At 43.8% G+C, this 16,423-nt stretch overlaps 1 protein-coding gene across 3 annotated transcripts in view; it reads left to right on the top strand.

The window, feature by feature from the left end:
* Positions 1-1,302: 1,302 nt before the first annotated feature.
* Positions 1,303-16,423, top strand: part of LOC142585364 (histone lysine demethylase PHF8-like) — a 53,278-nt gene continuing 38,157 nt past the window's right edge. For 2 of the 3 annotated variants that reach the window (XM_075696078.1, XM_075696076.1), the window contains exons 1-9: positions 1,303-1,434; positions 2,091-2,176; positions 2,901-2,959; positions 3,040-3,098; positions 4,159-4,319; positions 5,970-6,111; positions 6,404-6,602; positions 8,677-8,927; positions 15,103-15,209. In XM_075696078.1, coding sequence (XP_075552193.1) covers positions 1,337-1,434; positions 2,091-2,176; positions 2,901-2,959; positions 3,040-3,098; positions 4,159-4,319; positions 5,970-6,111; positions 6,404-6,602; positions 8,677-8,927; positions 15,103-15,209 — 1,162 coding nt within the window. In that variant the 5' untranslated portion in view covers positions 1,303-1,336. The remainder of the gene's footprint in view (positions 1,435-2,090; positions 2,177-2,900; positions 2,960-3,039; positions 3,099-4,158; positions 4,320-5,969; positions 6,112-6,403; positions 6,603-8,676; positions 8,928-15,102; positions 15,210-16,423) is intronic. The other variant, XM_075696077.1, reaches the window with a different exon arrangement.

Below are 16,423 nucleotides of genomic sequence, written 5' to 3'. Positions count from 1 at the left end.
TGCAGGAGTATTTACTGCCTGCGAGATTGCATTTCGTTAGTGCTCCGAGAGTGCTGTTGCTGGCTGAGGGGGGAATGGGAGGGAGGAGAGGGCTGTGTGGACGCCGCTTCTTCGAGCGTAGATGCTAAGCGACGCATAGCGCCGGGTATTGACGAGACAAGAATGTTGATTGGCACCGTCATGTTGGTAGCCAGGCGGCCAACATGACGGTGCCAGTCAACATTTTCAGTGCGGCCAATGCGGCTGCGATAGTCCAGAAGGCACGTATACGTGCCTCCGGTGCCGGGAAAGGTCTGTCCGTACAAGTGCAGAAAACTCCTCGCCAAATCTGGTGGCGACTCGGATAAAAGCAGACAGGGAAGCTCGCCGCATTTGCGATAGAGTTATAGAAACGGCGTAAACAGTATATCTTACATAATAATGTTTTCTTTTTTAACTTCTTTTCCCTCCTTCGAGAGACGGGAATCGCCTCGTCTGGCAGCCCGCGCATCGTATGAGGAAGAACCGGTATGCCGTTTCGAGGACGCGAACTTACCTCTGAGTCCATATTTGCCTCGCAGCTAATGATTCAATTGTTTTTGGCAAGCGCCTTTCTTTTTTCTCTTCTTCTAGCTGGGCATCTGCCAGAAACGCGGAGCCGTTTTCTAAACGATTTCTCGCGGATCACCATCGTCATCAGAGTGCTTGAAACGCTTCGATTCCATCTAGAGGAAGAAGTTTCAAATGCCATCGATGAACGCAACCTGAAGGTATTATCCATTTTTATTGTTTTTTTTCTCGTGTATCCTTGTTTGGATCTTCGCTATAACGTCCCCTTAAACCAAGCAAGACCTGCAGACATTGGGGTTGCATAATCAGTAGCCACCTAAACGCTGGTCATTACATGGCATAGACTCATCTTAGAATGAATGGGCGACGTTCTAACAAGTGCGGCTTTGTGGTTTCGTCATTAGATTACAGAAGGCCAAACTCCTTAGCGCTTTAAAGATTTAGTGTACCACTCTTCTCTATGGCACCATCATGACCACCGTTGCTACTTTCTGAGCTGTTTAAGTTTAGCGCCAGTTTCAGCACGGCTGCATACGTGGCGCATTCTGATGGCGGTTTCTGAACATAGTAAATGACGCCGCAGCAGCAGCGTCAAGTTTACAACACGAGCTGATAAAAGCGAGTTAAGGCGCCACGCGCGAGACCAATAAAACGGCGCAAAATAGTCCTTCGCCTGTTGTGTTTGTTTATTTCGTCATTAATGTATGCGTGATCTGGTTTCGCGCAATGTTATGCAAATGGAGGTTTCCAACCATGTGCGTTGTTTTGGGTTGCCGTTGGACCTAAGATGGCGTCCGTAGATGTGTATTGTGTGTGTGGCCAACCGTACGACCCAAATCTATTTATGATACAGTGCGATGTTTGTAAAGACTGGTTTCACGGAAAGTAAGTATCATCGGCCCGATCGCAATGCACGCGTTTCTTGCGCGTTTGCGTCCGTAATTTGCCCACCGGCACGATTGTGCAAAGAGCGTGCAGCGGACGCGTTGGTTTCCTATCGTGCTTGGATGACACTCGCTGATCTGTTGCTAACAGCTTGCCCGCGAAGTTGCCCGCTCTCGGCGAAGCCGTCGTAACAATGTGGAAAGTTGTGCACGCTGCTCCAGCGTGGATCGTGGTCGTTTTCGTTTATGTTTCGCCGTCGCGTATCGCATGCTGACTGCCCGTCAGCTGGTTGCCCCCCCGTCTTCCGAGTGCAACGTTTCTTCTTGCGCTTTCTTTTTCTCAGCGAGTAACGCTGCACGCGCCGTTGATCTCACTTACGCCTGTCTCTATAAAGCTTGTGTTTGAGCCAGAGCGGACGTGCTGCCTGCGTTGAAAGTCGCGCACTTCTTTTGAGCGCTGCTGTTTACACGGGGGAGACGGAAACGTCTCTGGCCCGGCTGCACCTGACGTATCGACCACGCTCTCCAGAGCGTGCCCAAGAGCACACTTGTGAAAGCTGTCAAACTGGGGCGCTCGCTGGTCGCTTGCAGGCGGTTCGCGAATGGACACTTTTTAAACGACCGTTTGCCGTGTCGCTTCTTTTTTTGTGGTTTCAGTTGCGTAGATGTCAAGGAACACGATGCCTGCGACATCATCAAGTACCACTGTCCTCAGTGCCAGTTGACCTTCGGACCGTCAATCTGTGAGTGCAGCACGCTCTCTGACCGCGGCTTATTCTTTTCACTTAGCAAGGAGAACGTTTTGCAAAGTGAAGCTAATTGTGTATCACGTAAACGATGCGTCGCTTACATCGGTGTGAACTTCTCTTAAAGCACCCTCTCTCTGAATGACGCGTTAACGTTTGCCCACTTTAACCCGAGCTTTAAAAAGAAGCGTTTGTGGTGCCATGTGTTAGTGTAATATTGTATTGACGTGTTCAAATATTAACTTCATCGGACGGTATCGACATGGTTTCGACATAAGGATACATCCATCCATCTTTTCTCCCTCCCCTTTTCTTAACAACTGTAAATAAAACTTAATTTTATCCGGAAACATTTTAGTGGTGTAACATACTTAATGACTGCAGTTATCTGTAATGATGACAAACCTTTCTTGTTTAGTGTTGTGAGCATTGCATATGCACTTTTCATTTTTACTTCATAGAGTAAAGGTGGACAGTGCATATATTTTTTTTCGTGAATTGTAATAATGCACAAAGGAAAAAAAAAACAGTTTGTTCTCATATATACACCTGTTCTGTCTCAATCTGCCTTGCTCTGTTACACAGCAAATGCTCATGAAATAGGTCAGCTGTCTATTTTCTCTTCTGCTTAGATTAGGTTTTCAAGAGTTAATTGCTTCACTATTTTATGTAGTTTGAGTGACACTTCTACTGACGCTGCCACGGCATCATGATATTTCAGGGAAACAGAGGACTAACTGGCATCGGCACGACTACTCAGATCCTGATGCAAGTGATAAGGTAAGGCCTCCACGTTTCGCTGACATATGTGTGTGATGTATGTTACATTGTGTTACAACTTGCCTATCCCATGTTTTCAGCCTGTACAGACGGGCACCTACGTTTTCATAAAGGAACTCAAGTCGAGGCATTTTGAAAGGTACGTTTCTCTTGTTTTAGCACTGAAGTATTTTATGCTTAGCACTTTCTGTTGGGACCTTTCTGTTAGGACCTTTAATGAATGTGTTGTTACTTTGGTGCGCATTTGAATCCGTGAGAATGATGTGGCTAAACCTAACGAAAAAAAATACGAGTATGCGGGTTTCAGTGCTCAAAAAGTCATCATTGCAGAACAGCTCTCATTGCCCTTAATTGTGCTCATTCTCATGGAATCGTGAGCAATACCTACTGAATTCTATGCTGTCATATTGGGGGGTGCCAGAGGGACAATGCTCCAATGTTTTATAATATAGAACTACCATTACTACTATGCCTTTGTGACCTTGTGAGAATATTTTTCTTAGCTACTTATGACCAGCTTGAAGTTAAAAAACAAGAAAAGACCAATAAATATTCCTGGTGGTATACACCTGTAATATAGGTTCCTACAATCCACTGTTCTTTCACAAGCTGTACACCAGGTATACACCTGAAAGCAGTAATATTACACATGCATGGACGCCTCCAAAACTGATTAGTCAGCCCTTGACAGCCATTTGTTGTGAAATAATGGTATGTCAAAGGGCAAAGTTAAATCCTGATGCCTATTTGCCACAGCAAAGCAGCTGTGTCAAGTTGCGGTAGCTGTTTTTTGGATGGGATAGAACTTGCATTGCAATGGCAGCGAATGTTGTACACTTGTACACCTAGCATACATGATAAACATTGTGCCCTTGCAGGCAAAGATAGTGTACCCTCCCCACCGCCACCACCACATATACTCAGTTTCAGCTTGCTCTTTTGCATCAGCTAGCAAAGATGTTATTTCTAACGGAGGATGTTGTTCAGCTATACAAGGGCACATTAAACTAGTAACTGTTTTGTCGAGTGATGCCCAGTTGCGGTTTTAAAACTGTGGGGGGGTGTCCTGTTACTTTTGCTCACAACAGCACATACTCCTGGTAATGATTGCTGCCATTGATTAGGTAGGTAAAAAAAGGGTTAACGATTCCTCTCATTGGTTTTGGAAGTAATTCAGTTCCCTGTTGCAACCTTTTCAGTGCGGAGAGCATAGTGACTCGGCTGAATGGGGACCAGTTCAACCTGCAGTACCTGCTTCACAGCGGGTTCACTAACCCAGTCTTGGTCACTAAGAAGGATGGCCTTGGACTTGTTATGCCACCAGAGGACCTCACTGTCAGTGATGTCATGGATTTCATTGGTTAGTAACCTTCTCATTACTTAAAATCTCTTTTTTTCTAAACAGCATAGGGACTGTCCTCCTGACTGTGCTGGTGCTGTTGCCTTGTTGTCGTCACTCTAGGTAGCAATCGTAGTAACTCATCTCCTGGTAATCGACATCATCATGGCCTCGTGATCACAAAAAAAAAAGTTGTGGTTTCACCCTACAGGCGAAGCATTGATTGCGATAGCAAATTATTAGACAGCTATACGAAGTAAGGTTAGTTGCCTTCTCAGCTACATAAACTGCTGTGAACATTCACTTACTAACTGAATTAACAAGCACATTGCCACGTGCACACAGGCAAACACAAACACATCCCACTCTATGACTGTGGACACTCATTGTCAGAATGCTGGCGTGATAAAAAGCAGCAGCATCGGCAAGTGAGTTCCCCTTCGTGCTGTCTCTTGCTTGAGCATGAACAGGGCACGTAAGGACACTGCTGACACGAAGCCATCAGCTACATCTGGTCGGCTAGCCTTCAAACCCAGTTCACATTGCCTCCAAGATAGGACGCTCTCAGCCACCGCAGCTCGAATAGAAGAGGAGATGCGCACTAACCTCCCGCTTCCCCCTCCTCTCCTTGTGCGCATGAGAAAGCAGTGTGCGTCCTCCCTTGCGAGCGTGAGAAAACACCGCTGCATCAAGCCACCAGACTTCTCGGCTCACTCTTGCAAGATTTCACTCGCACCTCCAGAATGCGTTGCGTGGCTGTGATGTCATCGCACTTGATCTTATACAGAACGTCACTGCGCTGATGGGGGATATTTGCCTGGAGTATCTGACATTAAGAAACTGACAGCTTGCACCTTGACTGGTTTTATGCCTGGCACTTTTTCTTCTGAAAATTGATTCTAATCGACTGTGCCACATGGATGTCAACATTAATGCAAGTTATAAAAGCAGCAGTGGTTCATGGGACAGCAGTTGCATTGCGCTCATAGCACAACACAGGACAACCAGCACATAACCAGACAGTGTATTTGTGACTGTTTTGCTGCATGTTATACAGCCTATAACAATAACACAACAGCTTTTGCCACCAGTGCTGTGGACGTTAGGCAAAAACTGTAATCCGTTTATGCCTGCGGCCGTGTTTCTTACCAGAGCCTCGTGACCTCTGACGCAAATACAAGTAGCAGAATTCTTACTACACGTGCTTAGAAGCCAACAAACACCGACACCAAGGACGACGTAGGGGAAATTACTTGTGCTTAATAAATGAAATAGAGAAACAATAAATTTATGGAAATGAGAGTGGATGAAAAAAGGGAACGATCCCACAACCTTTGCATTGCACGCAAAATGCGAAGGTTGTGGGATCGTTCCCCACCTGCGGCAAATTGCTTTTCATCCACTTTTATTTCCATAAATTTATTGTTTCTTTATTTCATTTATTAAGCACAAGTAATTTTCTCTATGTCGTTCATGGTGTCAGTGTTGGTTGGCTTCTTATATGACCAATAAAAATCTGGCCCTTCGGTTAACCCCGTTTCATCTCGTTTATTACACGTGGTTAGGTGATTAATTTACAGGCTGTTGTGCTCTTGTTTTATGAAAGTTCTGATAGTGGCATGGCGTTGTTACTGGGCAATGTCAACATGCTTGGCCTGCATGCTGCTACAGGGCCGGATTTCATGTTGGACGTCATCGATGTCCGGAAGCAGGAGGATCTTAAAATGACCATGTCAGAATGGGTCGACTACTTCAACAGTTACGATCGCTCCAAGGTCTTCAACGTCATCAGCCTCGAGTTCTCGGACACCAGGTCAGTGACCACTCCTTAAAATCTGGCACTTATATGAGTTTGCAGTCATCAGTGGTATACTTCTCATGAAACTTTTGTGGTTATCTGCAGTAGGGAATGATGGACATTAAACATGATTGTTTGTGCCATCATGCATTATGATAGTGAAAAGCACACTTCAGATAAATAGTGGGATAACTTTGAGTGAAGAAAGTGTGGGTAAGTGTGGTTCTCGTAATGCACATTCTGGTTACCAAGACTGCGTTGAGATTGAGAATTTGTAACTGGCATAACTGGCATCTACTGCTTGCAGGCTGTCCGACTTTGTGAAGCCGCCATCGCTGGTTCAGCGCATCAGTTGGGTGGAGAACTGCTGGCCATCGCATGTACCCAACATTGGCGTGTACCAGCGTCCTGCTGTCATGAAGTACTGTCTCATGAGCACCGAGAACAGCTTCACTGACTTCCATATCGACTTTGGCGGCTCCTCGGTGTGGTACCACGTTCTCCGAGTGAGTTGATGCTAATGTTGTATTAATATTATTGCACTTCAGAACCGATAACAAGAGTGCCAAGGGATAACAGATAGTAGGGTGCCAAGGGAGTAGAAACACAGTTGACAGTGACAGAATATTAAGTGCTGCAGTGAGATTAAGGAGTTTGCAGTTATGAGATTATGAGATTGAGATGGCTTAAACAGCACAAGGTTACTGGAGATTACCGGAAGACACTTTTGTCCTATGGTGCACTTGTTTAGGGTGCTTCTGAAGTTGATTACACTGTTGGTAGTGGCTGACTTGGGTTGTGTTGCATGCATTAATTAGCAAGTTAAATATTCTTTATTGCGTGCGCAAGATGTTAGGTGATTTTGGGGAGACTTCCATTAATTCCCAAAAGCAGCACATAGAGATAAGGAGGTTGTTATTTTGACGACACACTATTTGTGCCAGTGGACTATTGTAAGCGTGCGGTAATAATTGGGGGAACTACTTAGTTTTCTAGTATTTACTAATTATATTTATGTTAATAAATTTGCAGCAGTGTTGCAGCTATAGAATTGAATTTAGTTTGCAATTGCCGGCATACCTTTGTTAGGATAGATCTGCCCATAGCTAGTGCTATACCCCTTCTTTGGTGTACGCTCAAGGCATTTCCAATTAGAAATAAACCTTAGAGTGGGACCTTTGAGGTATTCATCCCCAAACTTGTTGAGAAGTGCATTAATGTTCCATGTGTTCCACTGAACTCTCGCTTAAAAATATTATATAAAACCTTTAAAGTCGTTTGACTCTTAAGCGTAAAACTGAGTGGAGTTTTTGAAATTTCCCTTGTAAGCTCTCTATGAAGCTCTACGCATTTCTAGAAATCAGCCGTTGCTGTCATTGTTACTGATAAACTTCTAGCATGTTTCTCTTTTGCAAGCACTTCTCATTTCTTTTCGGGTTGTGTTTAGGTACATAATGATTAGCGCAGGGGTATTCGACTATGTAATAAGGTAAAAATTATGGCTGACCCCATAGCATTGAAGCAATGTATCGACACACCATATTGCAACTGCCGAAACACAACATGTGTGAGGTATGTATGCAGCTGGGATGCTCTCTCGCGCTTTCCTCGAAACATGGTGCGTAATCTAGCGCCGCCGCAGCAAAGTCCTTGCTTGGCACGTGTGTAAATATATATGCTCAGACAGGATTGCTTGAATATTTATTATGAGAGTTTGATTCTGCCTATAAGCATAGAAATTTAAATGATTTTTTTCGTTATTGAACAGTGGCACGTACAGTCGATCCCACTTACAACACTATTCAGGTGCCAAGAATATCCCATTGTTATAATAGATAATTGGTTAGCTGGGTTGCATGAAAACGGCAAAGGGGGCAGATATCCAAAGATTTTAATTGGACAGAAAGGAGTACAGTTGGGCCCACTTATACCATTCCTGTTTTTAACAATACTCGGATGTAACAAAACGCAGTACTGTGAACTTTTGCGTTTTTTTTTTTTTTGGTAAAATAAGCCGCTTACTAAAAGGCTCCCATGCCACGTTTTGGTCATAGCAATTAAATTTGGCTACTGAGTGTGTCTGTCGAAAGAAAGCGCAAGATCCTTAGAAAAAAAAAAGAAAAATGCGAAGTGCTGCCTTTGTTCCACACACCCCGCACGGCATGCCGTGTCACCCCTCTCCAGTCTTGCTTTCGCCCCTCCAAGGTCGGCGAGGGGGTGGAAGGTAGGTGGGTGAGGGCTGCATGGTATAGTGCTGGCTCTGGTGAAGCGGCTCATGTTTGAGGATATTGAATTTTTTTTTCTTACGGTGCTCACATCCAGTAGCCAGATCCAATTGTTATAATGGAAAATGCGGCATGGGAGCATTGTAGTAAGCAGTTTATGTTGTCACAGAAAAGTTGACCGCGCATTGGCTTCTCTTTGTTAGTTCGATATATCGTTAAAACTGGTATTGTGTAAAGTGGATTTGATGGTACCCCAAGTTGGTGTCAAAGAAATCCTTTGAAGTGCAACACAAGCCTAGTTGCACATGTGCTTTGGGGTAAAACAGGGAAAAAAACAAGCCAGTTTTGTGTGCAGGGGGAGAAGATATTCTACTTGATACGGCCCACCCAGACGAACCTAAGTCTCTACGAGCACTGGATGGCCTCAGCCAACCAGAGTGAGACCTTCTTTGGGGACCAGGCAGATGCCTGCTATCGGCTCACCCTCACTGCTGGGCAGACTCTCTTCATCCCAACTGGATGGATACACTCAGTGTACACCTCAGTGGATTCCATGGTCTTCGGTGGAAACTTCCTGCACAGCTTCAACATTGGCCTCCAGCTACAGTGCGTACCCGCCATTTTCTTCTCTCTTTCTTTTTATTTTCTTTCTTTGTCATTTTGTCAGCTTTCTTTCTCATTCTATTTCTAAATTGTGTTGGTGTCCTGTACCAGAGGTTGTTGATCCCTTAGCATATGCATTCTCTATGACTATGCTTTCCATGTTGCTGTGGTGCGACAACTAAAGGCTAAATTCACTAAAAACCAGCACCTTCACTTTGTGCTCAAATGTATGTGCGTGTGTGTGGGCGCGCGTGCGTGCATGCGTGTGTGACAGGTTAAATGCGTAAAGCATGGTAATATTGCACTCATTATGAGCTGCAATGCAAAAGAGCATGGCAAAGCGGTTGCACATTGCAGCTCATACTGAGCGCAATAGTATACAGTCGAACCCGGATATATCGAATTCGACGGGGATCGGAAAATTGTTTGATATAGCGAAAATTCGATATACAGATATAGGCCAAAAAAGCACTCGCGATCATAAAAAATTGTGGCTTACCGATTGGAACAGCCGCGAATCACATAGCATGTGCACACAATATGAAAGCGTTTTATTTAACAGAAAAAAAAATCCCTAATTTTGGGCTGCTTTTTCCTCTGGGAAATGAAGTTTAAAACACTAGTCTCAATCTTCTCGAGACTGTCCAGGTGCGAGAGCCCAGTGCCTTCCATTTCGCCGCAACAGCGCCGAATCAGGCTGAACGCTGACGTCAGTTCAGTGGCTGTGCACGGACACATTTCTTTGAAAACACAGTTGCCCTCGTCGTCGCTGGAATCGCCGTCTTGAACGCCAGCTATTCCGGCCACAATGTTCTCATCAACAAGGTTGGCTACCGCTTGAACTTCGCTGTCAGCGTTAATGAAGTCATCAACAGTAACTTAGGACGGGACGGCGCCGGGAAAATTGGACAAGTCGCGAAACGCGTCCTCCAAGCACTCATCGTCATCTAAAGCTTCCGGACATTCATCTCCGGCCACATCAAGGCCTGCCTTGCCGAAACAGTTGGCTACTGTGGCCTGCTTCATGTCGACCCAAGTGCCGGTAATCATCTGGATCGCGCCAAGCAGGTCAATCTTGAGATCAGTTCCCATGCGGAGGTTTATCAGGAACCGTTGAATAAGTCGCTTCCGATAGCCTACCTTGAATGCCTTTATGATACCCTGGTCGAGGGGCTGCAGTCTCGCTGTGGTGTTTGGCGGGAGAAACTTCAGTTCGATGTGCTGCAGCTTGCAAGTCGTTTGATGGGCCGAACAGCTGTCTACCAGAAGGCAAACTCGGCGGCCCGACTTGCCCAACTCAGCGTCCCAAGCCTGCAGCCATTGAACAAAAAGTTGACGCGTCATCCAAGCCTTCCTATTACAGCCGTTGCGGACGAAAAGCTGTTTACAGTTCTTGAAGCAGTGCGGTGACTTGCTCTTCCCGATCACGAATGGCCGTAGCTTGCACAAGCCGTCCATGTTGGCTGCAAGCAGTACCGACACATGCACTTTGCTACAGGAGGAGGTGGTACAGGAGGAGCGAGAGAGCTCGCGCCGGTGGGGCGCAAGAAAGGGAGAATGGCTCTGCGTCTCCGTCGCTAGGCGACGGCCGCGCATGTGCAGAGGAGGAGCCTGCTGACAGACTGCAGAAACGTTTTCCCCTGAGGACCGGACACAAATGTCTTTGGGAAAAGCGCACCTTCCAGGGGCGCGGTGCTGCGCGGCGTTCCATATATCGATTGTCCGACGAAAATGGAATTCGATATACTCTACTTTTACATAGTATTTTCAAGGGGGTAATCTGCGTGTTCGATATAGCCAATAATCCGAAATGTGCGGGTTCGATATATCCGGGTTCGACTGTATGTGCAGAAGTGTAGCTCTAGTACTATGTCATTAAGTATGATATATCAGGAAAAAAAAATGAAGGCTGCAGGGTAGTTTTCTTGCACCACTTTAAGTACTCTGTGAAATTGGAATTTGATTCCTTCCAACTCCAGATCACTGAAGGAAAAAGAAAATGTAGAATCCAACAAGGTTTGACAGCATGCAATAGGTGTTCCATGTTACTGTGAATTACAGCGCACACGGGCACGGAGGTAGAAAATGATGAAATGCTGACTGCGAACTTCAGTCCCAATGCTAGAGCTTTTCTAACCAAGTCGGGTAAAGACATATCGCCATCAATGTGGGTACCAAAGTTTGCAGTTAGCGCTTGTCTTCGTCATTTCCTGTCCTCGTCCCGGTGTGCACTGTAGTTAAAACACACAATTTGGAATCCAAGGCCTCTGAAATTAATGCCTCCAATAATTTATTAACCACAGGCAGTAAAGTTGCTACTGAACTGAACGAGAATGTTTGTGCAATGCGGTTGGGAGAATCTGCCCATCATTTCCAGTATGACTATGGGGGCCAATAAAGAATACATGTTACTTGTTAAAAATACCTGTTACGGTACTTACGTGTTACATTTACTTGTGTAATCAAGCCACTCACATAATGAACCCACCCCCCACACATTTGTGCTTAGTAATTGTCATTTTTTTTTCCGCATAAAAAAGACGCACACCTGTTCTTGAAGGCCAATGTTCAGTATGTTCGCTTTGACTGCACGATTGGCCATCACTGTGAACTATCCCAAATCATTAGGTCACGCTGTGATGCAGTAAACTCTTTAAAACTACCAATGATAAACACTGGCAACACAAACGCAAACGATGCGGGAATGCAACATGTCGACCCAGCGCTTTTGTTGATGATGATGACGATGATGACGACGATGATGATGATGATGCACCCTGCATTATCATAACTTAACATTCTTGCTTATAGCGCCATGCAAGCATGGTGGTGGCAGATCAGATCAAGACAGTGCACTTGACCAGCCATTCGCCATTTTGCCACAACTTTTTCGTTGCTGACTGAGTGCTGTGCTGGACCTTTTTCTTTATTTCCAAGGTGCTGTGCATTGTGTGACGGGCCATTACTCCAGTTGCACAGTCGGTTTCCAACTGAAGGTCGTAGAGCATGCCTCGGAGCATGGCAACCGCGCTGCTGGAAGGCATTTCAGCGTTGACTTAGTGCATGTGGGCTGCAGGGGAAAACAAGAGGGCGGGCTTAAAGCGACGAAGAAGGATTGTTGTGCATTTTGAGGACCGAAGCGAGGCAAGCTTCAGAAAATGCAGTTTTAAGAAAACGGGCATCGCGTGCTGCCTGGACGGCACCGAAACTGTGGGCCGACGACGACCCGCACTAGTGAAACCAACATGTGACCAGCAGCACTTTGTAAATGAAAATGAACTCAATTTGATGAAACGTTTTTTTTTTTATTTACAAATAGTGCAGGCCCTATTCGGGCCCAAGTAGGAGTGGGTACATACAACAACGTAAATTACAACTGCCAATTAGCAATTAAGAACACAACAAAACATGTACATACATCATTGTAACACTGTACGTAACAGAAATAAACATGAACATACAACAGTGCAATACGTAAACATAATAACAATAAAAAAGCCTAACGCAAAAGAAACTGCTTTCATTGCGGCAATTTAGAGGTCAAAGAAAAGGTTATTTGAAAGCTGAACGAACGTTTCTGTTGTATTAGCGTTAACTACTTCTTCGGGTAATTTATTCCATAGTGAAATTGCATGGGGAAAAAGAGAATATTGATGGATGTTAAGGTTACTAAATGGTTGCTTATTTGTTTTGTTGTGGTTTGTACGAGCAGAGCGCATGGGGGGCTCAGGTAAATAACATTCACGCACTATTTTGTAGTGACCATGGTACAGCTGATATAAAAATTTTATGCGAGATACAATTCTGCGATGAGCTAGTTTTTTCAATTTCGCCCTGTCGCGAAGAACGGGCACGCTAGAAAAACGCGAGTATGTGGAGTATATAAACTGCAGAGCTAAATTTTGCACTCTTTCTATTTTCTTGATTAAATATTTTTGATGAGGGCTCCAGATCAAATCCGCATATTCTAATTTTGGTCTGACAAGAGCTTTGTATGCTGTTAACTTAACGGTCGATGAATTTTGGAAATATTTTATTCTCGTTGCGTACGGTGTACTATTTACAATAAAGGTAAGGTTGTGATTGTGATAATCTTTTTAATCTACATAGTGGTAGGAAATTTCGACTCCTAGAAAAAAGTATGTCTACTTTTTCTCTCTTTTCTTTTTTTGCCGGTGTAATGAACCCTCCTCCCAAATTGACATCAACTTTGGAAAAAAAATTATGTTCATTATGTGATTAAATGCAGTATTATTGTGATGCTGTAGGGATGTGGATGAGAACAGAGGTGCTGATGGCGATATGTTGTGATAGCATGTTCAGCCAAGGAACAGATAACATTTATTCCCATTACTAATAAATTATAGCCGTGCCGCACAGGTACCGAAGATGACATTCGTTCGTGCCTGACATTCATTTGTGTAATGATATTTTTTTTTGGCGGAGCTGCCACATGGTAAATTTAATGAAATTGCATGTGGTGATGTCGATAACAGCATCTTCTGAAGTGAGCAATGTTAAGGTACTCAATAAAATATAAGTACACATTTACCAGTTTACTTTCCACCTTCATGGACAGCTAATTGCAAATGCAAGCATACTATAGTTCCGTGAGCTTTAATTTGTTGCTGTCTTTTACAACGTTCCTACTGAGCATAGCAGCTTCAGCTGCTATTCCAAGTCAAATCCGAAGCCCAAAATAAAAATGGTGTTTGGTTTGTTGAAGCCGTTGCAGTGCTTACCTGAGGAAGTTCACCAAGTGCAACTTCTTGCAGGAGTGTTGTAGTTGAAAGTTATGTATAAATTATTTTTTACATGGTAGAGACTGTTTCAAGTACTTCAATTATACTGCAGTGCGGAAGCTATGAAGTCGACGGCACGCATTTCTCAGTCAAACGGGTTCTGGTGAACGTATTAAATAACAAATGACATTAACGCAAATGGCATTAGGTTTGTCTGTGTGGCATCACGCACATGGCATTAAAATTTCAGGCATTAGCAAGTTAATGTAATTTTCTGCGCCTATGTGGCACGGGTATCAAAGGTCCAACTCTGTTAGAAGCATTGGCAAACACATAATTGTCATGAAGACATCTTGCCTTCCCCCTCCCTCTTTTATAAAATAGCGCAAACAGGCGCTTATATCATACAATTAAAATGAAAACAGTGTCTCAGTACATCGCCGCTAGTACTGCCGTTTCTGTTCATGCTCATAGACCTCCTGCAGGCCATGCTTCACATTGTACAGAAAGGTGCCTACTGCCGCCAGGTTCACAATTTTAAAATACAAGCAACACGCATTTTGCATAAAAGGTTGCCAAGAGTAAAAGCAAAAAAACTTGGGGGAAAGGCTAGTGTGACAACCAAGAAATTCAACATAGAAAAAAGGCAGCATAACATAATCACTGGTTGTGGGGAGAGGGCAAATGTGGAGAGTACTCGCTTGTTGCACGTGTTACATTTCATCTGTGTAAAGGCCCTGTTCTTGTTTGCTTGTTTGGTGCTTTCTGTGTCTTGGTTCCTCGTTCTTTTATTGTGAAACTACATTGGCTAGTGTAAATACAGTTGGCATCAACACCTCAGGACTGTGTCTGTGACTGTGCCAGTCACATGGACAGCCAGGAAATTGAATTATTTATCAGATCCCATGGTCCATAGAATTTTGACGCTGACTGTATTCCTGACCAGACACCCTTATCTGTAATGTAGACTCCCTTCGAGGCAGGCCATACAGGGACTTTGAAAATCTGTTCCCTTTATGAGAAGCTAAGCTTAGCAGAAGTGTGCTCTTTTTATCTGCAGGGAGCTGACAAAAGGTCCACAAACTGTTCAGCTTATCAGGGGATTCAGCTTATCAGATAGCGTTATAATTTGGGCTCATTGTTTGATTATATTGAGAGGTTTGAGCAGCCTTGTCGAAAGGACATGAACGAACGCGTGTTTTAAAGTGGAGAGTGTGCTAATCTATATTTTTGTGTATCTGGGAACGTGTTCTCAGCAGTCTGAACCGTCGCAATGAAATTGGTTACTGAAACGGACCACCACACATATACTTTACAGATTGCATACATATTCTGTAAGTTTCTTCAATTTGCTCTGAAAAAAAAAAGTCCTTTTTGTGATTGCCAAAGTCACAATGGTCTTCCTATCTGTCGCTTTTCTTCTCTGTATTTACCAGAGTGTACGACCTAGAGAAGAGAATCGACGCCCCGAATAAGTACAAGTTCCCTTCGTTCGAGACGACCCACTGGTTCGCCGCATCGTACGTCATCGAACAGCTGAGAAGTGAGCAACCCTTTCGTCTTTGCATTTGCTTTTCGCTGCTCTCATTTCAATCATTCTGTGCTTATAGGAATGTGATGCAGAAAATGATCTAGATTGTAATGTCGAAAAAAGAGAAAGAATGACAGGAAGATGTAGATATTAATTCTTTCCTTACCATGAGAAAAAGGGTTTTTTCTTGTAGATTACGCCAGATTTTTTTTCCTGAAGGAACTACTGCACTCAATATATTATGTAATACGTAAACAAAGAGCAGAATGAATGCACTTTTCACACTTAAAATTTTTATTAACGAGATATATGTAATAAAAAAAGATAATAATTGTTAGAATCAAGATTGGGAGATAAAATTGATCGTAGTTTGTAAATACACGCTTATGTGATATACAAAATATATTGCCCTCTAATAGGCACTATCTCCGAAAAAAATTAAAATTTAATTACACAGGTAATCCACTACAAAAGTTTAACTGACTACAGTTGGGTGTGCCGGGCTGCAGCCGCCGATGTTCTGGGCTGGTTTGCGTCATTGTCACTCTCAGAGTCAAAGTCCGATGAAAAGGCAGCACCCTCAGACTCACTGCTGCTCAATACATCAATAAAAGCAGCCGCAGGCACAGCGGAATTACGAGATCTGCGATCATTCGAAGCACGCACGCCGCTCCCAGAGGCGACCATTTTTGCTTTCTACTTTGACAATTGCGAAACTTCAGAGCGTGTTGAAAAATTACCGTCTGGCAGGAAAAAAAAGTGAACTGCCCAGAAAACGAAAGTATCGTTTTCCTTCACATCGGTTGAATCGGGAGGTGCAGTGCCTAGTACACTTGGAATTGTACTGTGTGCTTTGAGAATGCAAAGAACTTAGTATTCTTCACTGTCCTCTGGAACAACTCAAATTATCTTTTACCGTGAGCCTAGGTCACTAATCACCAATAATTGACTATTTATATTTTAAATGTTCTTGTAAATGCAACACGTTCAATGAAGAACTTGCAGAGCCTATTGAGAAATATATAAAGAATTCATTTCCCAGTAGATAGCTGCTGTGGTTTTAATTTTTCCTGCCTCAGAGAAAGTATGTGAGATGTGAATAAGTACCATGTGACTAAGCACTTTCACGCAGTGACATTAGTACCCCTAAACTTGCTACCAAAGAAGGATTGATTCTGCATGCAGACAGATTGCTTGAATGGACCTAAGCAATAGAGTTGGATCGG

Source organism: Dermacentor variabilis, chromosome 6 (assembly GCF_050947875.1).
Source record: "Dermacentor variabilis isolate Ectoservices chromosome 6, ASM5094787v1, whole genome shotgun sequence".
Taxonomy (NCBI): domain Eukaryota; kingdom Metazoa; phylum Arthropoda; class Arachnida; order Ixodida; family Ixodidae; genus Dermacentor; species Dermacentor variabilis.
The sequence above is the reverse complement of the archived record's forward strand: the minus strand, read 5'-3'. Positions and strand labels throughout refer to the sequence as shown.